The sequence below is a fragment of the Tachysurus fulvidraco genome, chromosome 15, assembly GCF_022655615.1.
Source record: "Tachysurus fulvidraco isolate hzauxx_2018 chromosome 15, HZAU_PFXX_2.0, whole genome shotgun sequence".
Classification (NCBI taxonomy): domain Eukaryota; kingdom Metazoa; phylum Chordata; class Actinopteri; order Siluriformes; family Bagridae; genus Tachysurus; species Tachysurus fulvidraco.
Window position 1 is genome coordinate 13,910,554 of NC_062532.1, and position 15,000 is coordinate 13,925,553.

At 37.1% G+C, this 15,000-nt stretch overlaps 1 protein-coding gene across 1 annotated transcript in view; it reads left to right on the forward strand.

Annotated features, from left to right (window-relative positions):
* Window positions 1-15,000, forward strand: part of ngfra (nerve growth factor receptor a (TNFR superfamily, member 16)) — a 43,674-nt gene that overhangs the window by 1,857 nt on the left and 26,817 nt on the right. The window contains exons 2-3 of the mRNA XM_027141761.2: window positions 3,547-3,709; window positions 12,785-13,153. Coding sequence (XP_026997562.1) covers window positions 3,547-3,709; window positions 12,785-13,153 — 532 coding nt within the window. The remainder of the gene's footprint in view (window positions 1-3,546; window positions 3,710-12,784; window positions 13,154-15,000) is intronic.

Genomic DNA, 15,000 nt, shown 5'->3' on the forward strand with positions numbered 1-15,000 from the left:
GTATCATTTCCCCCCACTTCTAGTGTTAAATGTTCTGCTTCAGCTGTGTGAAGGTGTATAGAATTCTCTGTATAGCCTATCATGTGCACTCAGATAAGGATACAAGTGGCTTAACTCTGCTCTGAAACTCTTGTGCAGTGTTTGAGTCGTTTTTATTCAGTCATTCACCGTTTAAAAAGCTGTAGTGTGCTCAGCTCTGGATCAGCTAAACCTGATCTTACACTGCGTAACTGAAGAAGTCCCTATGGGTAGGGGTGTGTGTGTATGTGTGTGTGTGTGTGTGTGTGTGTGTGTGTGTGTGTGCATGGTGGGCTTTACTGCAAAATGAACAGCTTGGCAGGACAGAGTTGATCAGCAAAACGTATTGATACAATTTCATTGTTTAGTGCAGAATTCTGACCCTGTGTTTGCGCAAGTTTTTCACCCCGAGTCAGTATCAAATGGAAATATATCTTTGGAGGCATTTGGCTATATCCAATAAGAAAGGTGCTGAATTCTTTTCACTTTGTGTATTTATTTGAACACAGAATGTATTTGAACACCTAATCCAGCCAAGTTAAATCTTTTGGGTGCTGAATTTAATGTTAGGTGTTAGGGTTAGGTTTTAGCAGAGCATCACTGAGATACTGTAACACACATGTCAATGATAGATTTTTAAGACTGTAAAAGCATTGTGTGTTTTTTGACACAGAGAAAGAAATAGACGACGGAAAAGTACAGAAGAATATTTGCTTAATTAGTTATACATAAATTAGACAAATCTTGTCAGAAAACAAGGGCTTGTCAGCAACTGAAGTGAAGTGACGTGAACTGAATTAAGTTAAGGGTTAAGCAGGAAAAGAGGGAGGGGTGGAGCAATGAAGAGAGTAAACGAGGGTGCTAAATTGGTCCCTGTGCCTGGGCATCTGCTTCTGGAAGAAATTGGGGGCAGGAAGAGGGATGTGGAAGAAGGGTAAAAGAGAAGAGAGGGAGGAAAAAAGAAGGCTGTGAGTAGTGAGGTGCAGAAAATGTAACACATAATAAAAATTTTGATGGTAGAGAAACACAAATTATAGAAGATTTTTTGCTCATACGGTCTTGATAATTGCTTCCTTATTCTGGACCTTATGCAATCAGCTTTGGTTCTCATGCCAGGGAGCTATTTTGTATGTATCAAAAGTAGTTTGTGTTTACATGTCTATCATTTGATATATTTTCCATATGTATGTAAATGCACACATATTGTAGATGTGTATATCTTCAAAGAACTAGACTGAGGGAGTAAATTGAATGAATAAAAAAACAAGCAAAGCTAAAAGGAAAGTTGAATGAATACATGCATGTGTTTGTACTTGCAAAAAAAAAAAAAAAAAAAGGATTGTAACTGCTTGATTTTTAAAAGGATTGTATGTGTATATGGAAGCTTGTGTATTTGTGTGTAAGAGAGAGAGAGTCGTGTGTGTGTGTGGAACGCCCTCAATCATCCGGCACCTGGTTGGTGGACATAATCTTAACTGTCAATCACAAACACACACTGTGCACAGTTGTCACAAGAAAATCCTGGTCTTTAACTAAAAGAAAACACACACACACACACACACACACACACACACACACACACACACACACACACACACACACACACACACACACACACACACACACACACACACACACAAAGCAGATTCTCTGTCCTAGAATTCTTCTGATTGAGTGTTTCCAAGTGATTATGTTGTATTTCCTAAAGGAGAAAAATCACTGGAGGATAATTTTTACATGAACGTGCTAACTGCAGGGATAAAAACTGTATTCACTATAAGTATATACATGTAGAAGGTAACAGTGTGTGGCCTATTAAGGCTGTATTCTCTGTCCAGTGCAGCGGAAACAGCTGCAGGCAAAACTGTGTACCATCCCTCCTGCACACACCCTGATTTATGGACCAAATAGTGCAGTAAAGTCCACTCCATGGGCTTCAGTTCGGCTCTTTAAAGCCTCTTTTCCCTCAAAGGATCGAAAGGACTTACAGTCCACTTATTCTGTGGAGGAGTTAGGGTGTTGCCGCAAAATGAGAGGCCGTGGATGCTTACTTTTAGGTATTTGTTTGTTAAAGTATGATGTCTTTTTAATTCTGTCCTCTCATTATGCTGGATGTGTAATAAAGGACTTTAAATAAAACAAATCAATGCATAAAAGTTAAGTGAATACTTCACAGCCTCCTCCACCACATATGCAACATATGTAGAGTCATCACAACTCATCCATTAACCCATAGACATTAACCCTAGTTTTTATACTAGCAAGCAACACTACAAGTGACACTTGACCTGTCATTTTATATGTACATGTGAGACACAGATCTGTGGCAGTGCGACAGTTCCTGAGTGGTGCAACAGAAACGTGTTCACTCTGTCAGCTCAGATTGCATGTTTGAATCTCAATGATGTGACAGCCATATAAATGGACAGGAGACAATAATGGCTTCTGTTCTTCTGTTTAAAACAGTCACACTAGCCAATCATGGCTGTCTATAAGCTTGTGTATGTGTAAGAGGGCAGACAGCACTTTCCTCTGATTGTGTTACATTGCCTTGTGATCCAACATGAGCAGATTGAAAAGATGTGGCTCCACGTGCCTTAGAGGAAGTACAGGTTCACCTTCACCCTCCCTGGTTAGTATGATAGGGGCAGAAACTGGCATTTGACCAAATTTTGGAAAAAATTAATTGCAATTTTCAACATACCAATCTGTTGACCAGTATTGTACATGTGGTCCAATGATTCATTAGTTTCCACTCACAACTTAAGTCTTTAAATGCAATTTAAGGGATTTGAAATTAAATGCATTTTTTTCATATATGTTTTTTTAAATTCACATTAAATGAATTAAATTCAAAGACAGACATAAAAAACAGACCCTGGAAGGAAGTAGGTAGCAACAACAGAAATTGCTGATAGCCGTGATTCAATAGAGCTAATACAGTTTGCTTGCTTTGCTAATCTATCAATAAAGCTAGCACAAAGCCAAACAACTAATTTAACATTTTTTAGAATGTATATTTAAAGTAGCTACTAGAGCTATTTTTCAAAACTAAACAAAAACAATTAAAAGAACACTGGACAGTGAATGGCCAAAGCGACATTATTAGAGCTCAATACACACCCACTAAAGACAAACTATAAGAAACGTCTGTGACTTGTTGCTTGCTAGTATCAGTGTAACAACTATGCTTTAAAATCTTCATTATACAGTAAAGCTTTATAAATGTTTACTGAAAGAATTCAACAGCTTTCCTCTGACTTCTATTGTAAGTGTGTTTGAAATTTTGTGTTCTCTTCACCGTGGTGGGTACAAGTCGAAATCTTGTTAGGGGTAATCAGACATACTGTATGCTTCAGATATGTACAGTGGAGGCAGATTTTACAGTGGAGCATTTCTTCAAAGACAAATGACTGTCATTTTTATCAATGCCATTGACATTAACCAAATTGAGCAAAACGTAACTGAATCAATGTGATGAAATAAAAAACATTCTCTCTGTGTATATTTGTGTGTGTGTCTCTATAGGTGGCAGTAGTGTGTGGCTCTACACTTGAATTATCTGTGGACAATAAATGTGAATCTGGTCAGAAAACCACCAGCGGTGAGTGCTGCATAATGTGTCCACCAGGGGAGGGGGTAATCACCCCGTGTGGAGATGCTCAAACTGAGTGTGCCCAGTGCCTTGACAGTAAGTACATACTGCACTCTCACACACACACACATGAACAGACAGTCATTATGTGGCTTTATGAAGCCTCTTTGATGTGTGTATGTAAGGGCTGCAGATAGCAGCATACGTGGTGTCTGATTACTTTCATTAAGAGCATTTTTCTGGCCAATGCACCGTGTCCTGATGGATCTCCTACCTGATCCCTGCCATTAAATCCAATTTTTTGTGTTGTTTAGTTGATGCAATGCTTGGAAAGATAATACGTAGGGGATGAGTTGGAAGGCTTTCTATAGAAAGTGCTGACACATTTACTGTGAAGTCAATGTCAAGCAGTTTGGTAAAGTTCTTCTATAATTACTCAAAAAAAAAAAAAAAAAAAAAAAAAATAAATCTTCCTTTTGTCTTCTTTTTGTAATAAATTCCTGCTGTCATGCAAAGAGAAAAGCCAGGGACTAAATAGGCCCCTCTGTGCACCTGAAACAATTGGATCAATGAATAAGATAAAAACAGCTCAAAGGCTTTGAATAGCAGTCCCAGGACAACAGGGTTTTTTTTTTTAAGCAAGCAGCACAATGGGTGTGGAGTGATTCATGTGAAGAAAGAAATATGACCATCTCAAGCAAAAGAGCATTCAGCATTGGGGAGCAGACACTTCTCATAACACCCAATCCATAATATGATTAAAGTTTTATTCTAAACATTAATAATAAAGGCATTTTTTCCCCAGGACTTACTGTGTTGGTAAAGTCAGAAGGTGAGCTTGAGGATCAGACATCTGTGAGGGGTTATTCTAAATTCCTAAGAAATTTAAAGTTTAACAGATGTGGCAGCAAGAATGTGTCTTGATGCTCATCATCGTAAGCTGCCTGGTGCTGCTTATTCATTATAATCAAGGCAGTTGATATAATTTGGTTTGTTATAGTAATTATTGTGCTAGCTAACATCAAAGATGGGAAATAAATCTTTTGCTAGTTAGCCTTAGCTAATGTTTTTTTTCCACTTTACTTGGGTTCCCACTTTCCTTGATTTCAGGCAGACATCTTTTGTATTTTTAGTTAAAAGGCATTGAAATATTTAAAAATAAATATTAATAATATTTATTAATAAATATTAATATTAATAATAAATATAAACTGGGTCTAGATCTTAGGTATAGAGCTGGTTAGACATGGATGTTCCCCCAAATACACAGTATATTGGTCCATATTAAGTTTTACAGCTTGTTTTTTAAATGCACATCTCCTCATAAGTAAATCTTTTTAATGGCAATCATTAAAATGATAAATGTGCATTATATAGTGTATGAGAGTTGAGAGTGAGTCAATTGAATCAATTCCTGTCATTCCACTTTCCATTCCACTTAGGTGTGTCATTGCCCTTTTTATCGACATGTTTGTAACGAGATGTCACACGGTGTCAAGTCCGAACACTGTCAGAAAATTCCAGCTGCCCAACTGCTAATTATGAGTTTTGACATGAACATTTGAACGCTTTGCAAGTTGGAAGCTCGTAATTACCGTAATCCTGGCAGGACGTGAATACGCTATACTTATCATAGAAACTTTGTGGAAATGGTGTTGTTATGGTTACAGTATGTGTGAGTCACTTTTGTATAGCAGCACAAAAGCGATCCAGGCAAAATGCTCTATACAATAGCACTCTATAATTGCAGGAATACAGACGAAAACAGAATTGGGATAAACTACATTGAGCACGTACCATTTTATCTGGAGCCTTAGTCTTTTTAGATATATCTAGGCTAACCATTTAGCTTATATGCGAATCTAAGATGCCTTCCAAAGATGAGATAGAGATTGTAATTACATATAAATTATATGATTAGTTGCTCATATTAAACATCCTTCTAACACACTTTAACTTAAAAAGTTGATTTACTTTAAAAATGATTTACTTTCCCCTTTGTGTCTGGTTTCTCTTGAGGCTTCTTCCACACGTTTTGCTCACCTCTGCCTTACTCATTGGAGATCTAGATCTAAATGACAGTATATCCCGATTTCTGTGTAGCTGCTTTGTGACAAAATTGTTTGTTCAACGTGTCCTGACATAAGTTCTACAAGTCTCCGCAACTGTACTGGTAAAATGAACATCATTATTAATATGATGAATAGCGTGTCTAACACATTACTCCAAACTCTGTCACAGATGTTTGCTGGGTTGAAATTTGTGGATTGTGAAGTTTATAATACCAGTTTCCTTTGAGGGGACAAGACTTTCCTTTAAGGGGACAAGTGTACCCTAAGCATGGGAGTACAGAGCTATATCTATATCTATATCTATACATACACACTACTGAATAGAATACTGATTTTAGATACATACACGTATATGTCTGTGTGATGTAGATACAAAAATAAAATGTAGGAAACCAAAATAAATGGCAATCTTGGTATACAGGCTTACTATCAAATGATTAGAAACATACACACATGTCCTGTCCCTAACACACATCCCCCCAACCTCCCTCTGTTCCCTAAGCAGACACTCAATGTTCTCTAAGCACATTAGTACATTTTACTTCTGGGAGTAAATTGAACAAAACCTCCTCCCAATTGTGCATGAGTCTGTATTTACAGTCACACTTTGTACTCAGCTAATGAAGTGGAAATGAAGGTGTTCTGTAGCGCAGCTCTTTCACACCAACACGGTCTTACAGTCTGGAACTCCAGCTGATTGGTAAAGGTGAGAATTTGGCAAAACCACCTTTATTTAATGAGGCATTTACGGACAGGTGAGAGCTTAAACTGTGACCTGGGATGTTTGCCTAAAACATTTTTTTATTCATGTGAGAGAATAAGAGATTTAGAGTTTTCATTCATTCATTTGTTCATTTTCAGTATAAGCTTAATCCTGGTCAGGTTCTCAGTGTTGTCACTGAGCTTGATGTGGAAAACACATCAAGCTCTGGATGGGAAATTAGTATATATAAATTCAGACATAAATTGCAAGAAAGCAGTTTTAAATGAATGTAAAGCTTAAATGAAAGTTTCATTTATTTTTCATCTCAAACATTTATTTATTCAATTATTTTCATTTAATCTCTTAAACATAAAATGTAATTTAACATCAATAAAAATAGCAATATCAAGTTATCATAGTATTATTTATAGTTCTTAGCTAACAAAATAATTTTTTTCTGTTAGGGAAACATTCTCCTGTAGAACCTTTAAGGGTTCTTCCAGAGGGCTGTACCTCGACCCTAACTATTAAATTGTTACTCACACTAACAGATTAGCACACTATTTGTTGAAATATATATATATATATATATATATATATATATATATATATATATATATATATATATATATATATATATTTTAATAATTGGACTTTCAGCATTCACTCATTTTTTTTTATTTAGCACTTATGCATACAATTGCACGTAAACTTGCCCAAGTGCATGTAATTACAATTGCAAATTCAAGCAGTTAAATGTTTTCAGTTAAAATTGCCTTTGGTCATATAGATCCTTCTGGCTCATGTTGTGCTGGGTCATAGGCCATAAGTCAGTCCATTAACTCTACTCATGAGAGCAATCTAGTGCAATCAAAATAATCAAGGAAATTAACACACCATTTTACAATGCACACTCATTATCAGGGCTTATTTAAACGTGCTGTTACTGTCAGTGTGGTGGGAAACGATCCAGAAACCTAGGATATATTGTTCTAGTATTATAGTTAGTTGGATATGAAATGGGACAATGGTTTTTAAAGGCAAGCTGTTTATTATTTCTATTCTAGCATAAGAAATTTGTGAATTTCTTTGAACAGGAAGTTTTGAAAACAAGTGTGAGTACAAGTAGAATACAAGTAGAGTACTCAAACTATAAAAGCATGCTGCATGTCATACAGTACAGTATGTAGGTCAGAGTGATAAAGTGTATGCTATTTTGTAGAGCTGAGAGTGCTGATCTATCAGAACCCCAAAGCTGTAAGATGTTGTAGCGACCCATTCATAATTAATGAACGAGAGAGGGATACATGAAGAAAAAGAGTGAGAGAGAGAGAGATGATTTGGGTGTGTTGTTAGCTGACTATACAGTTTGTAGCACACTAGAGCCTATTGTACATTTGCCAAGTGAACAGACATATCAGATTGGTCTCAGTTTTAACTGGACAGCACTGACTCTGAATATGTTTCTATGAGTTTGGGCAATGTCTTTTCTGCTAGAATGGTTTGAGGGCAGCTGGCACTGTATGTCCATCACAAGCAGGACTTTGGGTATTGTAGCTATGTGTGTACATGTTGAAAGGGTGTATTTGTTGTGTGTACCACTCCACACATACCCCCTCCCTCTTGTATGGCAGCTTGTAGCCTTCTGGTTCATGGCATGTACAGATGTTTGGATGTAATGGCTACCATCAGTGTGGTGCCCTTGTTATTCAGTGTAAATAGGACCTTCCGGATCTATTACGTCGATGTGACGCATTTTAAACCTTGGGGTAAAAATAGAGTTTTGCTAACAAACTGCCCGGATGTGTTTGCACTTTTTGCGTGTGTCATGTTGTTTCATAATAGCCTCCATTCACAAGCCATGGAATCATTCAAACATCTAGCATTATTTAAGTGAAAACTGGGGACAGACTGTTTCAAATAAGAATCGGTTTTGTTTCCCCCTAGCTAATCAAACAACAGCAGTGCGGGGGTTTATTGCTTTGCAGTATGCAGTCAGATTCAGTTCTGTTTTTCTGTGAATTTATACAAGACCCAATCCTGGACCTGATATGCATGTATGTATGACTCATGGGTTAATTAACATTATAACAGTTATTGTTTTGTCTGTTTTGTTGTGTTCTGCCATATTCTGCTGCATAGCATCATATATCTCAAATTTTGTATCATAGTTGTGTTGTCGCTCATCTCTGTCCTGGTACTAGAATACAAACTGCGGCAACAGTGGAGGATGTATACACAAACCAAACATTTGGTTAGTTACATAAGTTTTGAGAGTGTCATGCCAATTCACCCTACCTATGGTGTTTTTGTTAAGCAATGAAGTCCTGTTAATGTTTACACAATGCTAAAATTCTTAAATTTCTCATATAGTTCAGTTTGCTTATGCAAACCCAAAAACAAACAAACCTGAGAGTGATAGTTCTAGTGGTTCATTAGCTAGCCAATGAATAGTACAGAATGAATGAAAATAAGCATAGAAAAGTAGGAAGCATTTCCTCCTGGTCATGGTCACGGAAGATGAGGAGTCAGGAACAGAGCCAGGAATACACCCTGAATGGGATACCAGTCTGATAAAGGCCACCTAGGGGTAAATTAGCGAAACTCCAAAAACACATCCCAAAAGATATCCCAAACTCAGGATTATTGCTGTGCCAGTCTTCCAGTCTGTATTAACCAGCATGTATTATATAAATGTAAGCAAGAGAAGGAAATCCCTTTAGCAATCAAAAAATCCATTTGGCTAGTGGTGTAGTGTTTAAACTGCTCTTGGATGAAGATGCATTTTATCATCATTGAGGATGTAACAATTGTCTTACAAACATCTTAAGGAGTGCAGTGTGCCTCACTGTGAACTTTATGAAGAGACGATAGGTAAAGGTGATGCAAAAATGAACTATCTGTCTATCTTCTACTTCAATGACATTTAACTAATGAGCCAGTTTGACCTTCCCAGTTTGATTGTAGTCCATCAAATTGGAGTCCGACCTTCCATCTTTATCTTAATAAGGGATCGTTTAACAATATTTTATCTATAAAAACTTCCTGTAAGAGGTGAGTGGACCCATATTAACCACACCAAATATACTAAGAGTTAAAATATGCCTTTTGACTGACGTGTCTGTTTAATATGGCACTACATTCTATTATTTAATTCTTTGGAAGTCATGACTTTTGTTTTTGAAGTCAGTTACGAAATCTGTTTTTACTTGGCTGAAATACAAATGTCCTGAGGGTGTCAGTTTTAGCAGAGGAAAAACAATTTCACTTCATGTCATAATGATTAAATGATTTTCAGGAGTAACAAAACAGAGGAAAGGTTCAATGTCAAAGCCAAAGCGATATTCCGAATAACATGTATCTATGAATTACGTGTACAAGGTACGTATGTGTGTGATTTGGGTGGAGAGGTTTGGTGGTTCTGGGACTTTGCTTTAGGCTTTTTCACATCAGAAGTATTCACCAGTTACTTGCCAGATTAACTAAAATCCTGCAATGAACAACCACTCTGTTGAACTGCAATTAATCATAAACATGATCATTAATAATAACTCTTTCTCTTTTGGAACCTCACAGACCAAAAAAAAAAAAAAAAAACAAGCAAAAAATTCTTGTAATTCTGAGAGTGTGTTTTCCAGTCCTGCACCGTCCTCCACCTGCACTGCACATTTTTTCCTTTCTAACATACCTGACTCATGAACAAGGGTGTGGGTGTGTTAGAGCAGGGAAAACATTTGTAGTGCATCAGGACATGTCTTGGAAACACACATGGGTTTGTGAAAGATGTTGAATTCCATCGGGTACCAGGTCCCAGTGACCCTTTAAAACACCGTAAACGGGCCTCATGGTCAATCTGACCCTCCTGAACTTCAGTTTAATTCAATTGTATCTGTGTAGCTGGTTCAACAATAGACACTGTTGCAAAGCAGCTTTACAGAAATTAAATTGAGAAGATTTAGACTCCTAATGAGTGAGCCAGAGATGACAGAGGCAAGGAAAACTTCCTGAGGGCGAAACATTGAGAGGATCCAGACACAAAAAAGGAACCCATACTCTTCTGGATGATACTGTATAATGGGATTATAAATCATTACAATCAAATATTAAATAGTACTGATTCGGTTGAATAGTACAGTATGTAAAAAGAGACAAAAAGCAGTATGTAACAGATAAATGAGACAAACTGTATTTACTTGCTTTTTTGGATAACAAAACATTTGCAAATCCTAAAAAAATAGAAAGAGCAAATTATAAGAAGCCCAATTACACAGCCGAGATATGGATCTGGCAACCCCACTGAATTCTTCTTAATGTGTGTTACATAAAACTATTTGTCTCTAAATATTTTTTACCAAAGACATTACAGCTGCCCCCTACAAAATCCTGCTTTTCCACTGACCCAGCTACTGACCTTGTGAATAATTTATTGACTTTCTAATTATATCTGAAAATAATGCTGGAACAATGCGCACTATTAATGCTGTATTTTTGGAAGACCAACTAAACGCAATAAACGTACAATGGGGCACTTTTTTTTCAAATTATTAGCCTCATTTTAGCAGTGTGTTACTCGTAGTATATGTTTTGTAGCATCTAACCACAAAGTAGGCAAAATAAATGACTCTTTTGCAAAGAAAGTATGCTATTGTGTACAATTAGCTACACATAGAGTACAGAAAGACTGATTAAATGACTGAAGCTTAATTTACAAGCATAAGTGCTAGTTCCTTCACCAACCCTTTAGCTAGTGTTTTGGTAATGTTAGATAATCCTGGTGAGTTAGTTAATGGTGCTACTAAGTTGGTGAAGTGTTTAATGCCAGAAAGCTAATTTACTTACCTTTTGCTAGCTAACAGATAGCTAACTTGCTTGGGATAGCTAATCAAAAACAGTTTTGCTAGCTGTGTGTAATTTGTGATTACAGGATATGAATAATTGTATTATAATATAAATTATTCTCAGATTATTTATTCTAAAATTATTCATATTATTATGAATTATAAATTTATTATGAATCATTTTAATTGTATTTTTTAATTTATATTTGATTTTTTTTATACACACATTTGAGTTAAAAGATAAGGGGGAAAATATGATTTTTTTAAAATTTTTTATGGGACTAGAGTTTAATAGACTTAACTGCACTATATTTCTTGAATCTGGTTGGTCAGAAGGTGTTTTTTTTTAAAAATAATTTTCTATAGCAGCAGCTCTGACTGCTGTTTCAGCTGGAAGGCAAATCACAGGTTACTCACACTTTAATATATTATACATAATATATATACATTATTCTAATATTAAACAATTAAATTGTTATTTTGTAACAAAGAACATTGTTCAGTCATCGATGTAGTGAAGTTTATACAGACGTCTAGATTGTCAGTGCTTTGTAAAAGTCTGGACCCTGCAACAATAATATCCACCACTGACCTAGGGGATAACAAGTGCTCAGAGTCAGTGTATTTAAAGGGACAGCGCCCAACATTTACGTACATGTATTTGTAAATGAAGTGTTGTGGAAACTTGCTGATTTTCATTAAGTGTGTATCAGTGTATTCATGATTGCATTGCTGCTTAATGCAGTCCAACTGTACTTCACTCTAAGTCCTTGTGTCTCTACACAAAGATCGATTCTTTAACAAGATAAACAAAAGCACTGTCTGCACAAACACACACAAAATCAGATCAACGTGGGCGACCTTTCCAGCGACGCCCAGTAAACACTATTATCCACATTACTCCTCTTCTATCATTTCCGTCATTTTCTGCTCTGTTTTCCCCCTTGCTGTTCATTTATCCTCTTGTTTTTCCTCTCCAGTTTCAGCTTGTTCTCTTCTCACCATCATCCATCTCTCTTTCCATTTCCTTCCTTCCTTCCTTCCTTCCTTCCTTCCTTCCTTCCTTCCTTCCGTCCATCCGTCCTTCCTTCCGTCCGTCCTTCCTTCCTTCCTTCCTTCCTTCCTTCCTTCCTTCCTTCCTTCCTTCCTTCCTTCCTTCCGTCTGTCCGTCCTTCCTTCCTTCCTTCCTTCCTTCCTTCCTTCCTTCCTTCCTTCCTTCACACACACACACACACACACACACACACACACACACACACACACACACACACACACACACACACACACACACACACACACACACACACACACACACACACACACACACACACACACACACACCAAGACAAATGTAGGGGTGATTTATACTGCTTCAAGGAAACCAGTGAACCTACAGGAAACCAACTCAGTTGTAGGGGATCATGACAGACTCCACTCGTTGTTTTATTATTATTATTATTATTATTATTATTATTATTATTATTATTATTATTATTATTATTATTATTTTATGAATACATAAGTGAAAATCTACATAACTGTTTGTGTCTCTGTGCAGGTGAGACTTACTCAGACACGTACAGTCACACAGACATGTGTCTTCCCTGTACGGAGTGCACTGGGCTCATGCGCATGGAAACGCCGTGCACCGACTCCAACGATGCCGTGTGCGTGTGTAATTATGGCTACTACATGAGCAAATTGACAGGCAACTGTGAGCTATGCACACTGTGTCCACTTGGCCATGGGGTCTACACAGGCTGTGAATCTACCAAGGACACGGTATGTGAGCCGTGTGAGGAAGACACCTACTCAGACCAGGAGAGTGCTCTGGATCCCTGCTTGCCCTGCACCATCTGCAACGATGGCTCAGAAGAGTTAGAAACCCGGAGGGAATGCACATCCATATCAGACGCAGTGTGTTACGGTGAGAGACATATACTGTATACATATACATATATACTGTACATATACATACTCTTATGCAGTATGTAGTGTGTTTGAATCGAAACCTGATGTGTTTACATAGTTTGTATGGGCTACAGCAATCTCTGTTACAGTTTCAAGAACATTTGGAAACACAATGCTTTGCAAAAATATAGAAATCTTGGATAATTTTTTTTTACATTTTTCCCTAATGAGGGAGCTAGAGTTGATATGGCAAAGAAAAAAGCTCCCTGAGATGACTGGGGAAAGAAACCAAAGAGAACTCATCCATTATAGTAACAGTAACAGCAGAAAGTGTGCTTATGAGCTTCAGAGTGTATTCATAAATTATAAATCAGCTGTTTAATGATGGAGAACTACAAATCTATTAGTAGTAACTGCAATCCTTAGGCTAAATCAGTGGTGTAGTCTACGTGATACGCAGGTATACGCAGTATACCCACTAGGAAAGGCCAAGGATTTCCGTACACGCACTTAAAAAGCGTGAGGATACGTAACAATATCGTTTTGTGACAGAAATTTCATTCATAAATTCACCCCGTCTGTGTTGCGAACACAGACTGTGGTTGCGATTGCGAATCACTAACGTTTTTGGACCATTGGGGCTTCCGTGGCCTGTGACCTGATCTGACGTCACCTACCAAGGATAAAAAACAGTTGCTTGGCGGTGTTTTTTGGCACAAATTAGAAATTAACTAACTAATGTAAAAGAAGATATGAAACGAAAGCAGACTCAAACTACACTCTTTGAGTGTTTTCGGAAGCCTGCGCCTAAAGCTACAGCAGCTTCGGGTGACATTTCACCCACAGCCTGAGTACAAATGTATTTGGAAAGCTTTCATTCAATTCATAATATTCTGCAATGAAAGAGTGTTGGTGATAAAACTGAACAAATGTTTATTGTTCACTCTTAAATGTACATTGAAAAGTGACAGCTGATAAAACCTGTGCTCCAGGTCCCATATTCATATAACATTTAAGGCTAAATGTAGCTCTTAAAGGTAAAGTATAGTTCACACAAAAATGAAAATTGTGTTATTTTTCAAAATATCATCTTTTGTGTTAAACAGAAGAAAGAAACTCATACAGTTTTGGAACAAATTGAGGGTGAGGAAATAACACAATTTTCATCTTTGGGTGAACTTTATACCTGTAAGAGCTACATTTAGCCTTAAATGTTATATGAATATGGGACCTGGAGCACAGGTTTTATCAGCTGTCTGTCTTTTGTTGCTTATAATAATTTGGAATGTTGATAACACATAAGCAGTCTTTAATAATGCTCTCAATTACATGTAGATGCATATTTTATACATTAGTGAGTGTGGTGGTGCCTATGGGGTGTCAATCTAGGATGGGTGTGTATATGAGGCTGGCAGGGGGGAAATCACAGTATACTCACTACAAAAACTAGACTACACCACTGGGCTAAATCTAATATCAATGAACATCTCATGTGATTAAATCTGCTGTAGAGATGAGATTTAGTTATGCAGTTCTGGAAACCACACACACAGTGAGTGGTGAAAAACATTGATAATTAACTGACGAGTCTGATGTTAGAGCAAAGAAAGTACGAAGATGTACACCAGAGTGGGTCAGGGGTTTAGAATTTTAAGCGATTTCTCTGTAGATATGTTGGATTTTTCACGCTGTCAATTGTAGTCTATTGACAGATACTGCTTGATACTGCTATTTTTAGAGCAACAGGTCCAGCAACATTCGGTCAAGTCAAGAAACCTTTATTGAAGTTTCAAACATTTATATTTGGTATGCACTGAAAAGAGAGAGAGAGAGAGAGAGAGAGAGAGAGAGAGAGAGAGAGAG